The following is a 13249-nucleotide window of genomic DNA, read 5'->3' as shown; positions in this document are numbered from 1 at the left end:
GGAACTGTTTAGTTTTACTGACTATTTAAACAAGTCTCAATCTGTATGTGCAGGCATTACACAATTAGGGATGTACACACGCACAATGTTTACAAGTCAAGTCCAAAGCCAACTAACCAGACGTCCAGCAGGCAACTAAGAAGCAAATCGTGTGGGCCCAACAAAGCTGGTGAGGGGACTGCACTGAAATGGCAGAGCAGCAAGTGAGGCAAAGGAGGAGGGAATGTGTCCATTAAAGTTGGGTCAGGGTAGAAACTCCGTCCAGTATGAATGAGCTGGAAGTCGTATGAGCACAAAAGTGTACAGCATGGGAGGAGAAACGCGGCCTCCACAAGTCAAAATTCATCTGCGGTGTAGTCTCTCCTCCTGGAGAGCTACTGTGGCTGCAGGCGTTCATTCTAACCTTTTTCTTAATTAGTGACCAGATTTTGCTGCTAATTAACTCTTTGCCTTCATTTTAATTGGTGCACAACTTAAGACTCGGGCCCCTTAATTAGCAACCAAACAATATTAAGACACAAAATGAACCAGCACATAAACAACAACCTGCGTCCATCACACAATAACTGAAAATCAAGAAAGGTGAAGGCCTCAGTAACGTTGATCTGCTCAGGTCCACAAAACATTTTGGCAGCCAGCGCTCTTAAAAAAGAAAATCAACAGTTTTAGAAATGTCTGCCAGGGCAGAATGAGCGCCACGGAATGAAATAACGGGTTTAATTAGCAACGAGAATTGGCTTCAAATGAAGAAACTGAATGAAGTGAAGCTGGTTGGAGTTTGAGGCCCCAACTTAGTTGGCCATCTGTTGGCTCACTTGACATCAAGTTTAAGTTTAGGTGCCGTTTAAGGAAAAAAAAATCAATTCAGTGGTCTCAAGAAAAGTCAATTAAAATAAAGGGAAATAGTTCATTAGCAGCAAAAACTGGTCACTAATTCAGAAACGAGTTAGAATGAAAACTTGCAGCCACAGTAGCTCTCCAGGACTGGAGTTGGAGACCCCTGATCTAAAAGAAGGTAGTCTTCTTTGTCTTCTTAGCACGGTAGGGTTGGCTAAGCAGGGCAGGAGGTGCTGCAGTTGGTCAGATGCACCTCATCAGCTCTACTTTAAGTAAGATTATCTCCTGAAGATCCATCTGCCCTTTCTGATTTGTATATCAGTGGGTGGGCAGATCGGCAGTGCTGTGTTGGACCCCAAGAACGACTCCTAGCAAGACAAGCTGCTGACTGCGCTGCTATCTGTCCAGGTTGTACTGCCGTCATTCTGTCACATTTATTACTTTGGTTGTGTTTTGGGCAAATTTATGAACCTTAACTTAGAGAATGTTTATAATGCACTAGGGTGCTTCGCTCACCCACTTCCAGGTTTGTTTTACCGGACATACAATTTAAAGAGATTGTTATTGTCATGGGCATTGTTACGTATCATTATTTTCACTTTTACTTTAAAACCTTTCCAAAAAGGATATTTGCCCTTTATTTCCAGCCCTGGGCGTAGTTAAAGGAGATGACGTCGGACCTCTTGCTGCTGCTGCTGGCGAGCTGCGTATTGCGCTTGTCGCGTTGTGAGTCGATCATTTCAAAGCCTGTACACATTGTGGATGGGAGCTGAACGCACACTAAGGAGATGCCGTCGGATCATCTGCTGCTGCCGAGCTGCATGTTCTGCTTGAATTTGTTTTAAATTGTTTGTAAGTAGGGCACTTCGCTCGCCCCCTATGCGACAGCCACTTCACGTCTCTGCCACTTGCGTTGTGAAGGGTGGGCTGCACGTATGCTAAGGAGAAGCAGACGGATCAGCTACTGGCTTTGTGCTGGTGCTGCCGAGCCACATGTTCTGCTTGTCACGCTGCACATCGATCATTTAAAAGCCTGTACAGCAACTGTCCTTTTGTCTGACTGCCTTGTCTCACGTGATGTCAAAGTGTCTCTCGTGGGACATCAAATTGTCTTCCGAGAAGATCACGTCTCGTCTTCTGCCAAGATTTTTTTTTTATAATTTATAATACAGAGATGAGTAAAAGTTTAAACCTTCCCTTCTAGTTGTTTTGGTTTGCAACAGGCTGTTCAATGTAAATTTGGGGCTGCAGTGGGGATTTGGAACATGTTATTCGTGTCTATGTAATAAAGAGTTTGAAAGTGAGAATAGGGTCAACCTAGGACCCTTCCATGATAGAACAAGAGCCATGATGGGAGGAGACATTATAAAACTATCTAAGAGTAAATAAAGAGCCCAGGTACCGCTGAGCTGTAATTGCATGTCTGTCAAAACCCGCTGGGCAAGATTTGCTGGCCATAAAGTACATTCACTACACATTCATTCCACTACAGCCAGCCAAAGACGTCCAGTAAAGGTACAAGAAGGAAGGCCTTTACACAGTATGGCACAGGTGAAGCATACTGAAGCAGGATGGGTACTCTTCTGCTATTATGTTATGACTGAACAAGCTGGTACAGTAATAATAATGATTAATAAGTTGCATTTATAGAACGCCTTTCACAAACCCATAATCAAAAAAAAAAAAAAATCACAAAAAAGACAAAAGTTGGTTGAAGAGGAAAGGTGGAGAAAGAGGAGCAAACTCAGAAAGACTGAGGAAGAGCGTTCCAGAGTTGAGGGGCCATAACACCAAAGGAGCTGCCTGCCTCCCAGGGTGGAGAGTCTGGTGCGTGGGACAGTAAGGGGATTACTGGGCGAGGACCTGAGAGAAGAAGGACAAGGAGTATAAGGAGCTCAGAGCTGAGTGAGGTAGAGGAGGGCAAAGGTGAGAAGCAAGATCTTGAATTTAATCCTTGATGGAACCGGTGACCAGTGAAGCTGACTTTAACAAGGAGATGGTGTCTCCTCTGCAGAGCTGAACTGGATAATCAGCAGGGGGCGCTGCTTGATGCCAACCCCTCTGTTACCATACGCCCAGTGGTTCCCAGACTTTTTCGATTCTTAGCACCCTTGCTGGATCCAGGTTTTCCTAAGGCGCACCGATTCCCCAACCGTCATGTTCTAATTTACAAAATAGCCAATATATATATATATATTTTTTTAGTTAAAGTGTTAAGTAAAACACGTATTTAAGATCACCTTGTAAGATGCAAGCAATGCATTGCTTAGTATTGATGCCGGTTTATAAAAACTTCCTTTTTGTTGATTGAACTCTTTTAACTTTCTGGTAAAGTACTCACGAGATTTACTAACCATACTGGGATGACTGGTTTCTAAATGGTGTTTCAACTTACTTGGTAGCAGGCATTCTGGTGCCAAAACTTTCATACACAGAACACACTGCGGCCCCTCTTCACCATTGACTTCTGTCAACGTAAAACCAAAGTCCAAACAACTGTCATCATATTTTCGATATTTGTGCTTCTTCACACTCTGGCTGACGTTACCACTGGTTGACGGTGTGGCCTCTTTATTTTCACTCTCACAACGCTTATTACCGTTTAGTAAAAACCGATCCATTTTTAAAAATATAAACGAGAAGAAATACTTCAAAAACTTCACTTGACTTAATCGTAACAATATACAGTACACTTGATACAATCTCCGAAAACGAATCCAACACTAAAACCTGCAGCTATTTGTGAACCAACACAAAGTACCGGGAAAGTCTGACAAACTACTAAAAAATCGAGAAACGTAATTATTGTAGAGCACCATTTAGAGGCTTCTGCAAACAGTTATTACTGAGTGAGTTAGTGGTTTGCACCAGGTCCGCCAGATGTCTCGTCCTATCACATTGAATTGAAAACGGAAATAAAATTAGGAAAATTTTGTAATATTTGCAGCACCCCTGTGAGGAAGCTGCAGCTGGGAACCACTGCCATACACAGTAATGGAGATGCAGTTCAGAAAAGCTGCTTCTTGCTGTTACCCAGATGATAAACAGTTCTCCACAGCAATAGTAGTTCATATATTTTAAAAAAATTCTTCTTTGGATCCATTGGGGGAAAAATAAATGACAACATGAAATAAGTTAATTTAATTTGTGTCCCTCTTCCTAGGAAAAGCAAACTGAAAATCTGAGGACAGCATACCTTTCTTGTAGGATCTTTCTCCACTAGTGGACGGCAATAGACAGGCACCGGTAAGCTTTTCATACGGTTGTCTTCCTGACCACCATTTGGACTCAGCTGAGGAAAAAGAGCAACAATACACACTGACAGTCTTTACGATGCACATTTCAAAGCTTGTTTTCTCACAAAAAGAACGTGAAAGGAGTCAGTCAGTCTTCGACGGTGTTATATATGTGTGTTTTACGGGGCGGTTGTGTTGTTGACTGGCAGTTTTAATTCTTCTATAATGGGCTTCTGTAAAAGCCAAAGCTAAAACACTGTCTATATATCTTATATAGCGCCTTTCATATCGATCATCACAAGCAAGCACTTACTGGGTGACTCAACAGCTAAATCAAGGTAAGGCGGGGGCGAATGTGAGCTCTGGTCAGCGGTTCTCTCTTCCCCGCAGACCACCAGAGGAGTCTTGGGATGGACGTAACGTCACTTCTAGTATGCCCCCCTTCCAGTTCATGAGCTACTTACACCATGAAGGCACCAGAAGTCGGTGCCCATTTGGACCACACTCATTCAGCTTTAAAGACTTCATGACAGAGACGCCTTTTGTGACTACGACTCACAAAGACTTGTGACGTTCTTATTGCCTTCTTTTCCATTTCGTTTTGACCTCATTTATTAAACGGGGTACTCAATTGGTCCCAAACTCTTTATGATATTCTATTGTTTTTACAGAAATGCAGTATCTATGCTTGCTGCTTCTCCCAGAGTTCCAAAATGATAGAACATGGGGCATAAAAACAATTTTACTGGCTGTGCTATTAAAAGTTGATAAATGTATTGATTGATTACATAATGTTCTCCTATTAACCTGATCAAACTAACTCAGGGTTACAGGCCCACCATGCAGATCCCACTCACACACAATGACACTGCATATTAATTTAATTTTGGATGTGGCAGGAAAACCAGAACACCCAGTAAAAAAAAAACAAGCAGAGAGGAGGAGAACATGCAAGGTCCACCTTGACAAAGACCGGGTATGGGACTTAAACCCAGGACAAAGGACCCGGCAGGGCAACTCAGCCAACTAATACGCCTCATTTCTGTATAAAGTGTGCTTTATTATCATTGGCTGTTGGTGCATATAATGTGGTGACATCAGATGTGATATTAAGATGCTACTTTATGTTACTTCTGTCACATTTATCGTCTAAACACTAAGATAAATTCTTGCCAACAATGTTGCATGACAAAGCGGTATCATTCATCAGGCATACTCTGATGATTTAACGGGTAAATGAGATCATAAGAGTGGTGTGTTGTTTCTGAAATATCCATCCATACATTTTCCAACCTGCTGAATCCGAACACAAGGTCACGGGGGTCTGCTGGAGCCAATCCCAGCTAACACAGGGAACAAGGTAGGAACCAATCCTGGGTAGGGTGCCAAACCACCGCAGGGCACACACACCCACACACTAGGGACAATTTAGAATTGCCAGTGCATCTAACCTGCATGTCTTTGGACTGTGGGAGGAAACCCAGGCAGACACGGGGAGAACATGCAAACTCCATGCAGGGAGGACCCAGGAAGCGAACCACCATGCCACCCAGTTTCTGAAATATCTGGATTCCTAATGCTCACCCTGCTCTCCGCTGAGATGGACATTATTACTTATTAATTGGGTCCACTAGTCTTACAGGTTAATTCTCCATTTGTTTCAGGGAAATTAGGAGAAATGAGATGCTGGGGAGGTCCAGTTACTACAGTGGTCCACAGAAGAAGCCACACAGCTATGGCAGGACGATGCAAGTAGAAGCAAACAGAAGCACTGGCAACAGCACGCCAAAACAAACAAGCACACTCCCCGTGTAGGAGGCTTATACCGTGTGAAAGGGAATTCAAGTTCATTTGGAGGAGAGTACCTGCTTGAAGCGGGATGGAAGGCTCCAGCCACATGACTGCATGAGCTCGTCGTCCATGCGCATGTGCTCACGGACCTGCCGATACTGTGCTCGCCGCTGCTCCCGCCGAGCGGACAGGCCACATTCACTGTGGAAGAATGAAATGTAAAAGTCACCTGACCAACTGCTGAAGAGCAAAGTCAAACCCAATGCACTTGTGAACGTAACCAAACAACACTTACGGATTAGCATCTTAAGACTGTGCAAGGCTTGCTCTTCTATTCAAATTAGGCGATGTCAGACACAACAGGAAAAACGGAATCAAGTAAGTCGCGGCTCATACTCACTCGAAAGGATTGCTGGTGGAGATCTGGCACATGGTGTAGCTGCGGCGCTGGGAGAAGCCTGCTGGCGTTGGCGACTTGTAGTGTATATTAACTGCAGTAGAGGAGCGCTTGGTTGGAGGTGGGCTTGAGGAAGTACTGAAGAGTCTTGCAAAGCTGCGTGAGTAAGAAATATGAAAATAGTGACCTTTACTATAGCGCATGCAGGCAAGTTGACCTTGTCAGCTTAACTATGTCCCAGGACATTTACCGATTTCCACATGCAACTCCATAGACTAAACTTCTCCTGCTGACTTTACCGCTCTCAATAATAATCCATTACATTTATATAGCGCTACCACACAGAGAGGACCCAGGACTAATGAAGGTTCTCTGAATGTCTCCTCATCCCCCCATTGGCAGAATCCCTCCCAGTGGACCAGGCACCTCCCGATATCAGATACCCAGATACCAAAAAGCAGCTTGTTCCTCAGGCCTGCGATTCCATCAATACTTACAACTGCCAAATGCTGGATCGCTTCTTTTCTGGATATAGAGGATTTTCACGTGAGGCTCTAAAAAAAAATAGGACAGGCAAACCACTTTGAGAAACTTCCATTCGCAATTTAGGAAGATTCAAATATGCACAGAATTGAGAAATTCATTCATACATTTCTTTCTAATAGGACTGACTACTACAATGTGGTATTCACAGGCGGTTCAAAACATTCTTTATGCAGCTTTCAGTTTATTCAAAATGCTGTTGCAAAAATCATCACGAGAACTAGAAAGCATGAACACACAACTCCAGTTCTCAAGTGCTTCCACTGGCTCCCAGTTAAGTTTGGGGGCCGATTTTAAAATCCTCCATTTTACATATAGATCTTTAAATAGCTCAGCTCTTGCTTGCCTACCCAAACTTACTATTTACAAACCACGGTATGCATTAAGAATCTCATGATGTCGGCCTTTTATGAGTCCAAGGATTAACAAAATAAAAGTGGGAGGTTGAGCTTTTAGTTACACGGCCCCAAAGCTATGGAAAGATCTACCTGCATATATAAGAGATGCCCCAGCTTTTAAATCCAGTCTAAGGACTCACTACTTTAGCCTGGCATACCCTGACTAGAGCTGCTGATTAGCAGTGCATACTGCATCTGCATTTGTTTGTCATTTGTTCAAAGACATACAATATTGATAAACCATTACTGACCCTTAATGACTCCGTTTCTATTCTCAGTATCTTGTTGTGGCACAAGGTGTCACTGCTCTACTGCCAAGCTGTCCTCCTGCCCAAGGGAAAGTCAGCTGAGATACTAGGAGCCTCCAAATTCTATCATCAGACTGGTCGGCCAGCACAGACCCTACTGTAGAATGATCAGCAGAGGGTGGGTGGCTAGTTGGCCGAGGTCACCAGGACTTTGCCTTTGAGTTTCTCTCTTACTATTGGCCATGGACCCCCCACCAGAGGTTTCTTCTTTGATGTTACTGACTAGAGGATTTTTCTCTCCTCCACTGCCAACTGGTATCATTCAACAATTAATTAATGGAAAGATATTGTTGGTTTCCATTTATATTAATCAATTTGAAAATATTTTGTTTTTGTGTCATTATGTGTACTAATTCTGTATTTAGTAATTTATAAAGTGTACACTTGCATATTACCTAAGTGCTCTTTACAGCACTCTGCGCCTGCTCAGTGAAGAGCGCTAAACAAAAATAAACTGAACTGAAATGAATAGAATGTGCACTCCAACGCAGAGGTGCTCATGTAGAGGCCGTCTGCCATCCCACACCTACAGACGAATGTGCAAGTGCGATTATTCAGCAGAACGCTGCTGGGGGTCCTTCACACCTTCAGCAATACACCTTTATAGTGCGTCACTGGACTGCTTCTCTTATCTGAAGCCAAATCAGAGGTTCCTTTTGTAATTGTAAGTTTGAGGGGTTGTTGGTGTTTGTTATAATATTTCAGCATTTCTCGGGATTCTGTAAATGCTAAATTTCCCATTTGGATTCATAATGGTCTGTCTGTCTGTCTGTCTTTAATTGTTGTTGACAGGCAGGCAGTGAAGTGTATTTGATTAAACGTGTAAACATATGGTACCAAAGTGAAATTATTACAGTAAGTGGCAATGGCTATTAGACAATAATATATTTAGATGTGTGGTACCATGCAAAGCTGGCATTGATGGAAACAGAATCTCCATTTGTGTTCTAAAGGAAAATGTCACCTGAGGATGGGGCACCTTATAACGGGTAAGATTAGCGGCTAATACCAAACCCACATTGTGCACATTACATCTAGCAGACGGGGCTCATAGGTCAGCAGGGCACTTTTCCCAGGGGCTACCAGCAGGCATTTTTATCAGAAGGCTTATGTGGGTCTAGAAGTAAATCTACCAATATTGGGTATAAATGATTTTATCCTGACAAAAGAGAGACAGATGTCTGGTCGGAAACAACAGGAGGCGGGCACCAATAAAAAGTAAAAAGCAATTTTTTTATTCTTGGTGATTCAAAGAGACTGCCAAGCTCAGTGCCACTGACTGGTCAGGTCAGACAGCCTGCAGCCTAACGTGGGGCCTCCCTCTATATACTGTATCTAGTTTGTATATTAATAAAGCAATTATATATGGCAGTTCATTTTGAGGTTCTACATAAATTATAATAGCTTGCGACTCCCTGAACTGGAATGTGTACATTGCTTCTTTCAGATAAAGAGGTTATCAGGGCACTCACAGTTTTAAGAAATATGCCCAAATAGTTTTAAGTAAGAATTCAGAAACTGTCATAATTGATTTATAATATCACAGGGTGTTCTGTTAGTAGAGGCCAGCATTTTCTCATAAAAGAATGCAAGTTAGCCCCTTATTCTGTGCACAAGCTTAATTCTTTTTCTACCTACCTGAAGAACAAATCATATAGCTTTTTTTTTTTTTTTTAGCAAGATTAATACATAATGCAGTCCTTGGTATTTAACTACTTATAATCATTATAGTTAATAATATTTCTTCCTCACTGGCATGACAGAGGCTGTGATGTGTGTGGGTGTGTTAGCGGCAGTTAAGCCATCTTCTTCCACCCCCAGTGCCTTGCTTGTTTCGGACTCACTGTATTATCAGTGACTGGCACTGTCTTTAGGCTAATCAGGTCATTACTGTCACGTGTGCAGACTACAATATCATTCTTACTTGCATATTATAGCTAAGATGCAGTATCTGTATTAAGAGTAAAAGCCAAAACGACTCTGCTCAGTAGTGCACCCACCTGATCATCTCACTCCACCGCACTGCTTCCTGCAGTTCCATGAGTCGCTCTTTATATTGGTTTCTCTCCATGAGGACGCGGGCCATCTCCACCCTGGTAAACTTCCGTCGCTGGGCCATGGGTACATCATCCTGTAAGGGTGATGAGTACTTCCTCGGCAAACACATACAGTCTTGAGTTAAAGGGGCTACTAAGAGCAGCTCCAAAATTACTAAGAGTAGCAACAATATTTAACCGAAATAGGTGTGCTGCCCCTAAATACATGAAACACTAAAACTGCCCACTGAGAATATTGCAATCACACCCAATGGCTGCTCCCCTCTTTACTTCTTCCATCAGCCATTAAAGCCCTCCAGAAAAGGTAAGCATGAATGCCTGAGCAGGTCCACGTCAACTCCTACTTACACAATCTACACTTTCTTCCTTGTTGTCCTGCCGTGCTTCCAGTGCTTCTGATTTGATCCTGAAGAGTAGAGAGACTCGTGTCAGAAGGCACATTTCAGCTTGCTGAAAAATTCTTCACAATATTTTACAATCTTAAACACAGTAAGCATGGAGCTTCCTTATGTAGATAGGCCTACTGTTACATTTCTCCAGCTATTTCTGGGAAGCCTAGCAGTTCCTCCTCATCTCAATCAGCATTTGTAGTCGGTGCCGGCTGCCGCTTACCGTTTCAGCTCCTCTTCCAACTCTTTGATCCTGGTTTCCAGTTTGATTTTGGCCTGCCGCACAGCTTCCAGTTCGCCCCTCAGCACCTCCTGCTCGCTGGACAGTTCATCAACCTTAGCAATGAGGTCGTTCTTGACAATGTTCAGGGCATTCCTGCTCAGAAAGAAAGGCAAGTGTGATGAGAGAAGTGTCACAGGAACACACGGGAAATGCTACGTATAAATCTAGTGGCCATTTACTGCCTCTTGTGCCAATCTGCACCAAATTCTATCTAGGCTACAAAAAAGGTATTATATACACAAATATTGAGGAACACCTTCCTGGCTCATCACAAGGTACGTACGTCATACCCTGCTGAGGCGAGATGGAACATTGACACTGTCTCTTCTTTCCTTTCCTCTGTAGCAGCGAGAAGTCGCCCCTTGAGAGTAATTATCCCACACACACACACAAAGTTTCAGCCAAAGAGCTATAAAGTCTGCCGCCTCCTGACACTATCATGTTCAGGTCCAAGTGAGACGCCAAAGGACGGAGCTCCCCACGACTGACACACTCTCAGGAGCCTAGAAGACTGCGTTATTGTTATTTCTGTTTCGGGTGCCTGTGAGCCCCTATTTTGATTTATATTTGTTCAGAATTTAAAGGAGTAACCCACCTGGCACCCAGCAACAATATTATACTGTATATATTAGATATATGATTCTTTAATACTGGTTTGAAATATTTTACTGGTAAAATCTCAGATTTATGCAGTGAGAGATTTTATTATTTTAAAAATACTAGTATACTTAAATGGAACTTTTAACTGTGAAAAAGAACTATATAAGAAAGAGCTATTATCCATATTAATAATATTATTATGAAGTCAAAATAGTTGCTTATCAGATTTTCTGTCGTTTTTTTTGATACACTCAGTTGTATCAGGAAGCTTCTGGTTGACTGTACTGCCCCGTATTTCAAATGAGTGCTGGTCGTACTTCAGTGTCTGGATGTCCTACTTAGTGCCTTACAAGTGAATGGGAAGCCACTAGAATTGGGCACCATTAGGTGCTTAATGGTGTTTTAAAATGTCCTCTTGCAACTGCAGGTTAAAGATGATTCCACATGATGAGTGTTTCTGCACTCTGAGAAGAGCACCATACAAATATAAACCGAGGCTACGTCCACATTACCAAGTTTTCGTAGACATTGGTGTTCACTGCAAGGCTTTTGTCTGCACTACCCTGCGTTTTTAACCCAAATAAACAGAGTCTTTTGAAGACGCTTCAGAAAGTGTTGGCTCAGTGTTGCAGTGTGGATGGGTGAAAGTGAAGAGTTTTGAAAACACAAACTGTTTACCCTTCATATGACCCGATCCTGCTCATTACATTTTCTCAGTTGCTTTCCTCACCGTATAATTTGTATGTCACTCTTCAGGCGTTGTGCAAGCAGCAGCCTGTCTAGAGAAGCTCCATATTTCTTACTGTTTTTCTCCTCAGAACTTAATTTACTACTCTTGTTTAAATTAAAATTGATTTGGCCTCTGGCTTGTCACTGACAGTAGCCACTAGAAATCGGACGAATGCACTCTGGACCCCCTAGAGATCGCAGCGAAGGAGAGAATTAAAACAAAACTGAGGAAAAACACTGCACATCCTCTCTGTGACACACCAACACTGATGACTTTCAGCCAATGAGTTATTCAGCAGAAGTGGGTCAAGAAATGTAACTGGCGGTCCTTTATACCAACAGCAATACGCCTGCATAATGCTTCACTGGGACTGTGACTGCCAAGTCAGAACTTTTCTTTCTTTTGAATTTTCTTGCTTTATAGTCATTCCAGTGTGTCTTCAGACCAAAGAGTGAATGAAAATCCATCCAGCCATCCGGTATCCAACCTGCTATATCCTTACTACAGGGTCACGGGGGTCTGCTGGAGCCAATCCCAGCCAGCACAGGGTGCAAGGCAGGAAACAAACCCCGGGCAGGGCGCCAGCCCACTGCAGGGCGCACACACACACACACACCAAGCACACATTAGGGACAATTTAGGATCGCCAATGCACCTAACCTGCATGTCTTTGGACTGTGGAAGGAAATCCACGCAGACACGGGGAGAACATGCAAACTCCACGCAGAGAGGACACGGGAAGCGAACCCGGGTCTCCTAACTGCAAAGCAGCAGCGCCACCGTGCCGCAATGCGTGAAAATGTACAGCATTTATTTATTTACTCATCTATCTATGTATTTATTTATTTAAAGAGCTTCTCTAAAAAGCCAGAATTCCCCATCGGGACAAATAAGGTTTCGTTCGTTCACTCAATTGATCTATCCATCTATTATATAGTGCCTTTCCCATCTCTGTATCTATCTGTCTATCTGCAGTATCTATCTATAACTGTGAGAGCCAATCTTAGGAAGTTAAAGCTTTGAGTTACTGTTTGCTTAATTTGAATACAATATAAATTTCTTTCATAGCCATAGACAATGGTATAGTCTTTCCCTGCTGTATGTTAGTATGAGATTGAACTTTCTTGCTATAACTCAGACCCCGTGTGTTAATTGAGTCCGTTGTGTTTTTTAGAAAAGGTCCCAGTGCTACCAGCACAGAAATGAGTTAGGCATACAGTTTTCTGACCGTTTAGAAATGGTTCAGAAACATTTAGAAGTGATTTGTAACGATTAGAAATGAAACAAGGTTTATAAGCTTTAAACAGAACAAGAACTTTTCTTTTTTGCTAAATCAATTTTCTCTTTTTTGTGTGAACTGTTTTGCTCTGAATTGTTACTAAAGCTTTTAAAAACAAAGATATTTTGTCTGTGGAATCATTTCAACGCGTCAGGCTTTTGCTGAATCCCATTTACAAGATGGAGCTGCTGAACTTTGGTCATTTTGGGTGAACGCAGCTACAATAACAATTTCACCTCATTGCCAGTCAAAACATGACATTCTGATGCATGTCTGCCATGGAGAACGATTCCTCTTGCTGCTTCCACCAGTGCATGCCCACCCATTGTAGACAAACGACAACATCATCTGTGTTCTCGGTCTTTTATGTGAAAATGCTAGTGTGGACAGAAATCGTTTTC

The 13249-nt window shown here is 42.6% G+C and overlaps 1 protein-coding gene across 14 annotated transcripts in view; it reads right to left on the bottom strand.

Annotated features, from left to right (window-relative positions):
* Window positions 1-13249, bottom strand: part of mapk8ip3 (mitogen-activated protein kinase 8 interacting protein 3) — an 86905-nt gene that overhangs the window by 22962 nt on the left and 50694 nt on the right. For 12 of the 14 annotated variants that reach the window (XM_039776183.1, XM_039776184.1, XM_039776181.1 and 9 more), the window contains 7 exons: window positions 10180-10332; window positions 9916-9973; window positions 9511-9659; window positions 6759-6815; window positions 6265-6417; window positions 5939-6065; window positions 4034-4129 (listed from right to left, as the gene is read on the bottom strand). In XM_039776183.1, the coding sequence (XP_039632117.1) occupies window positions 4034-4129; window positions 5939-6065; window positions 6265-6417; window positions 6759-6815; window positions 9511-9659; window positions 9916-9973; window positions 10180-10332 (793 nt within the window). The remainder of the gene's footprint in view (window positions 1-4033; window positions 4130-5938; window positions 6066-6264; window positions 6418-6758; window positions 6816-9510; window positions 9660-9915; window positions 9974-10179; window positions 10333-13249) is intronic. The other 2 variants (XM_039776185.1, XM_039776190.1) reach the window with 1 other exon arrangement.

This window comes from Polypterus senegalus, chromosome 13 (genome assembly GCF_016835505.1).
Source record: "Polypterus senegalus isolate Bchr_013 chromosome 13, ASM1683550v1, whole genome shotgun sequence".
In the NCBI taxonomy this organism is placed as follows: Eukaryota; Metazoa; Chordata; class Cladistia; order Polypteriformes; family Polypteridae; genus Polypterus; species Polypterus senegalus.
The sequence above is the reverse complement of the archived record's forward strand: the minus strand, read 5'-3'. Positions and strand labels throughout refer to the sequence as shown.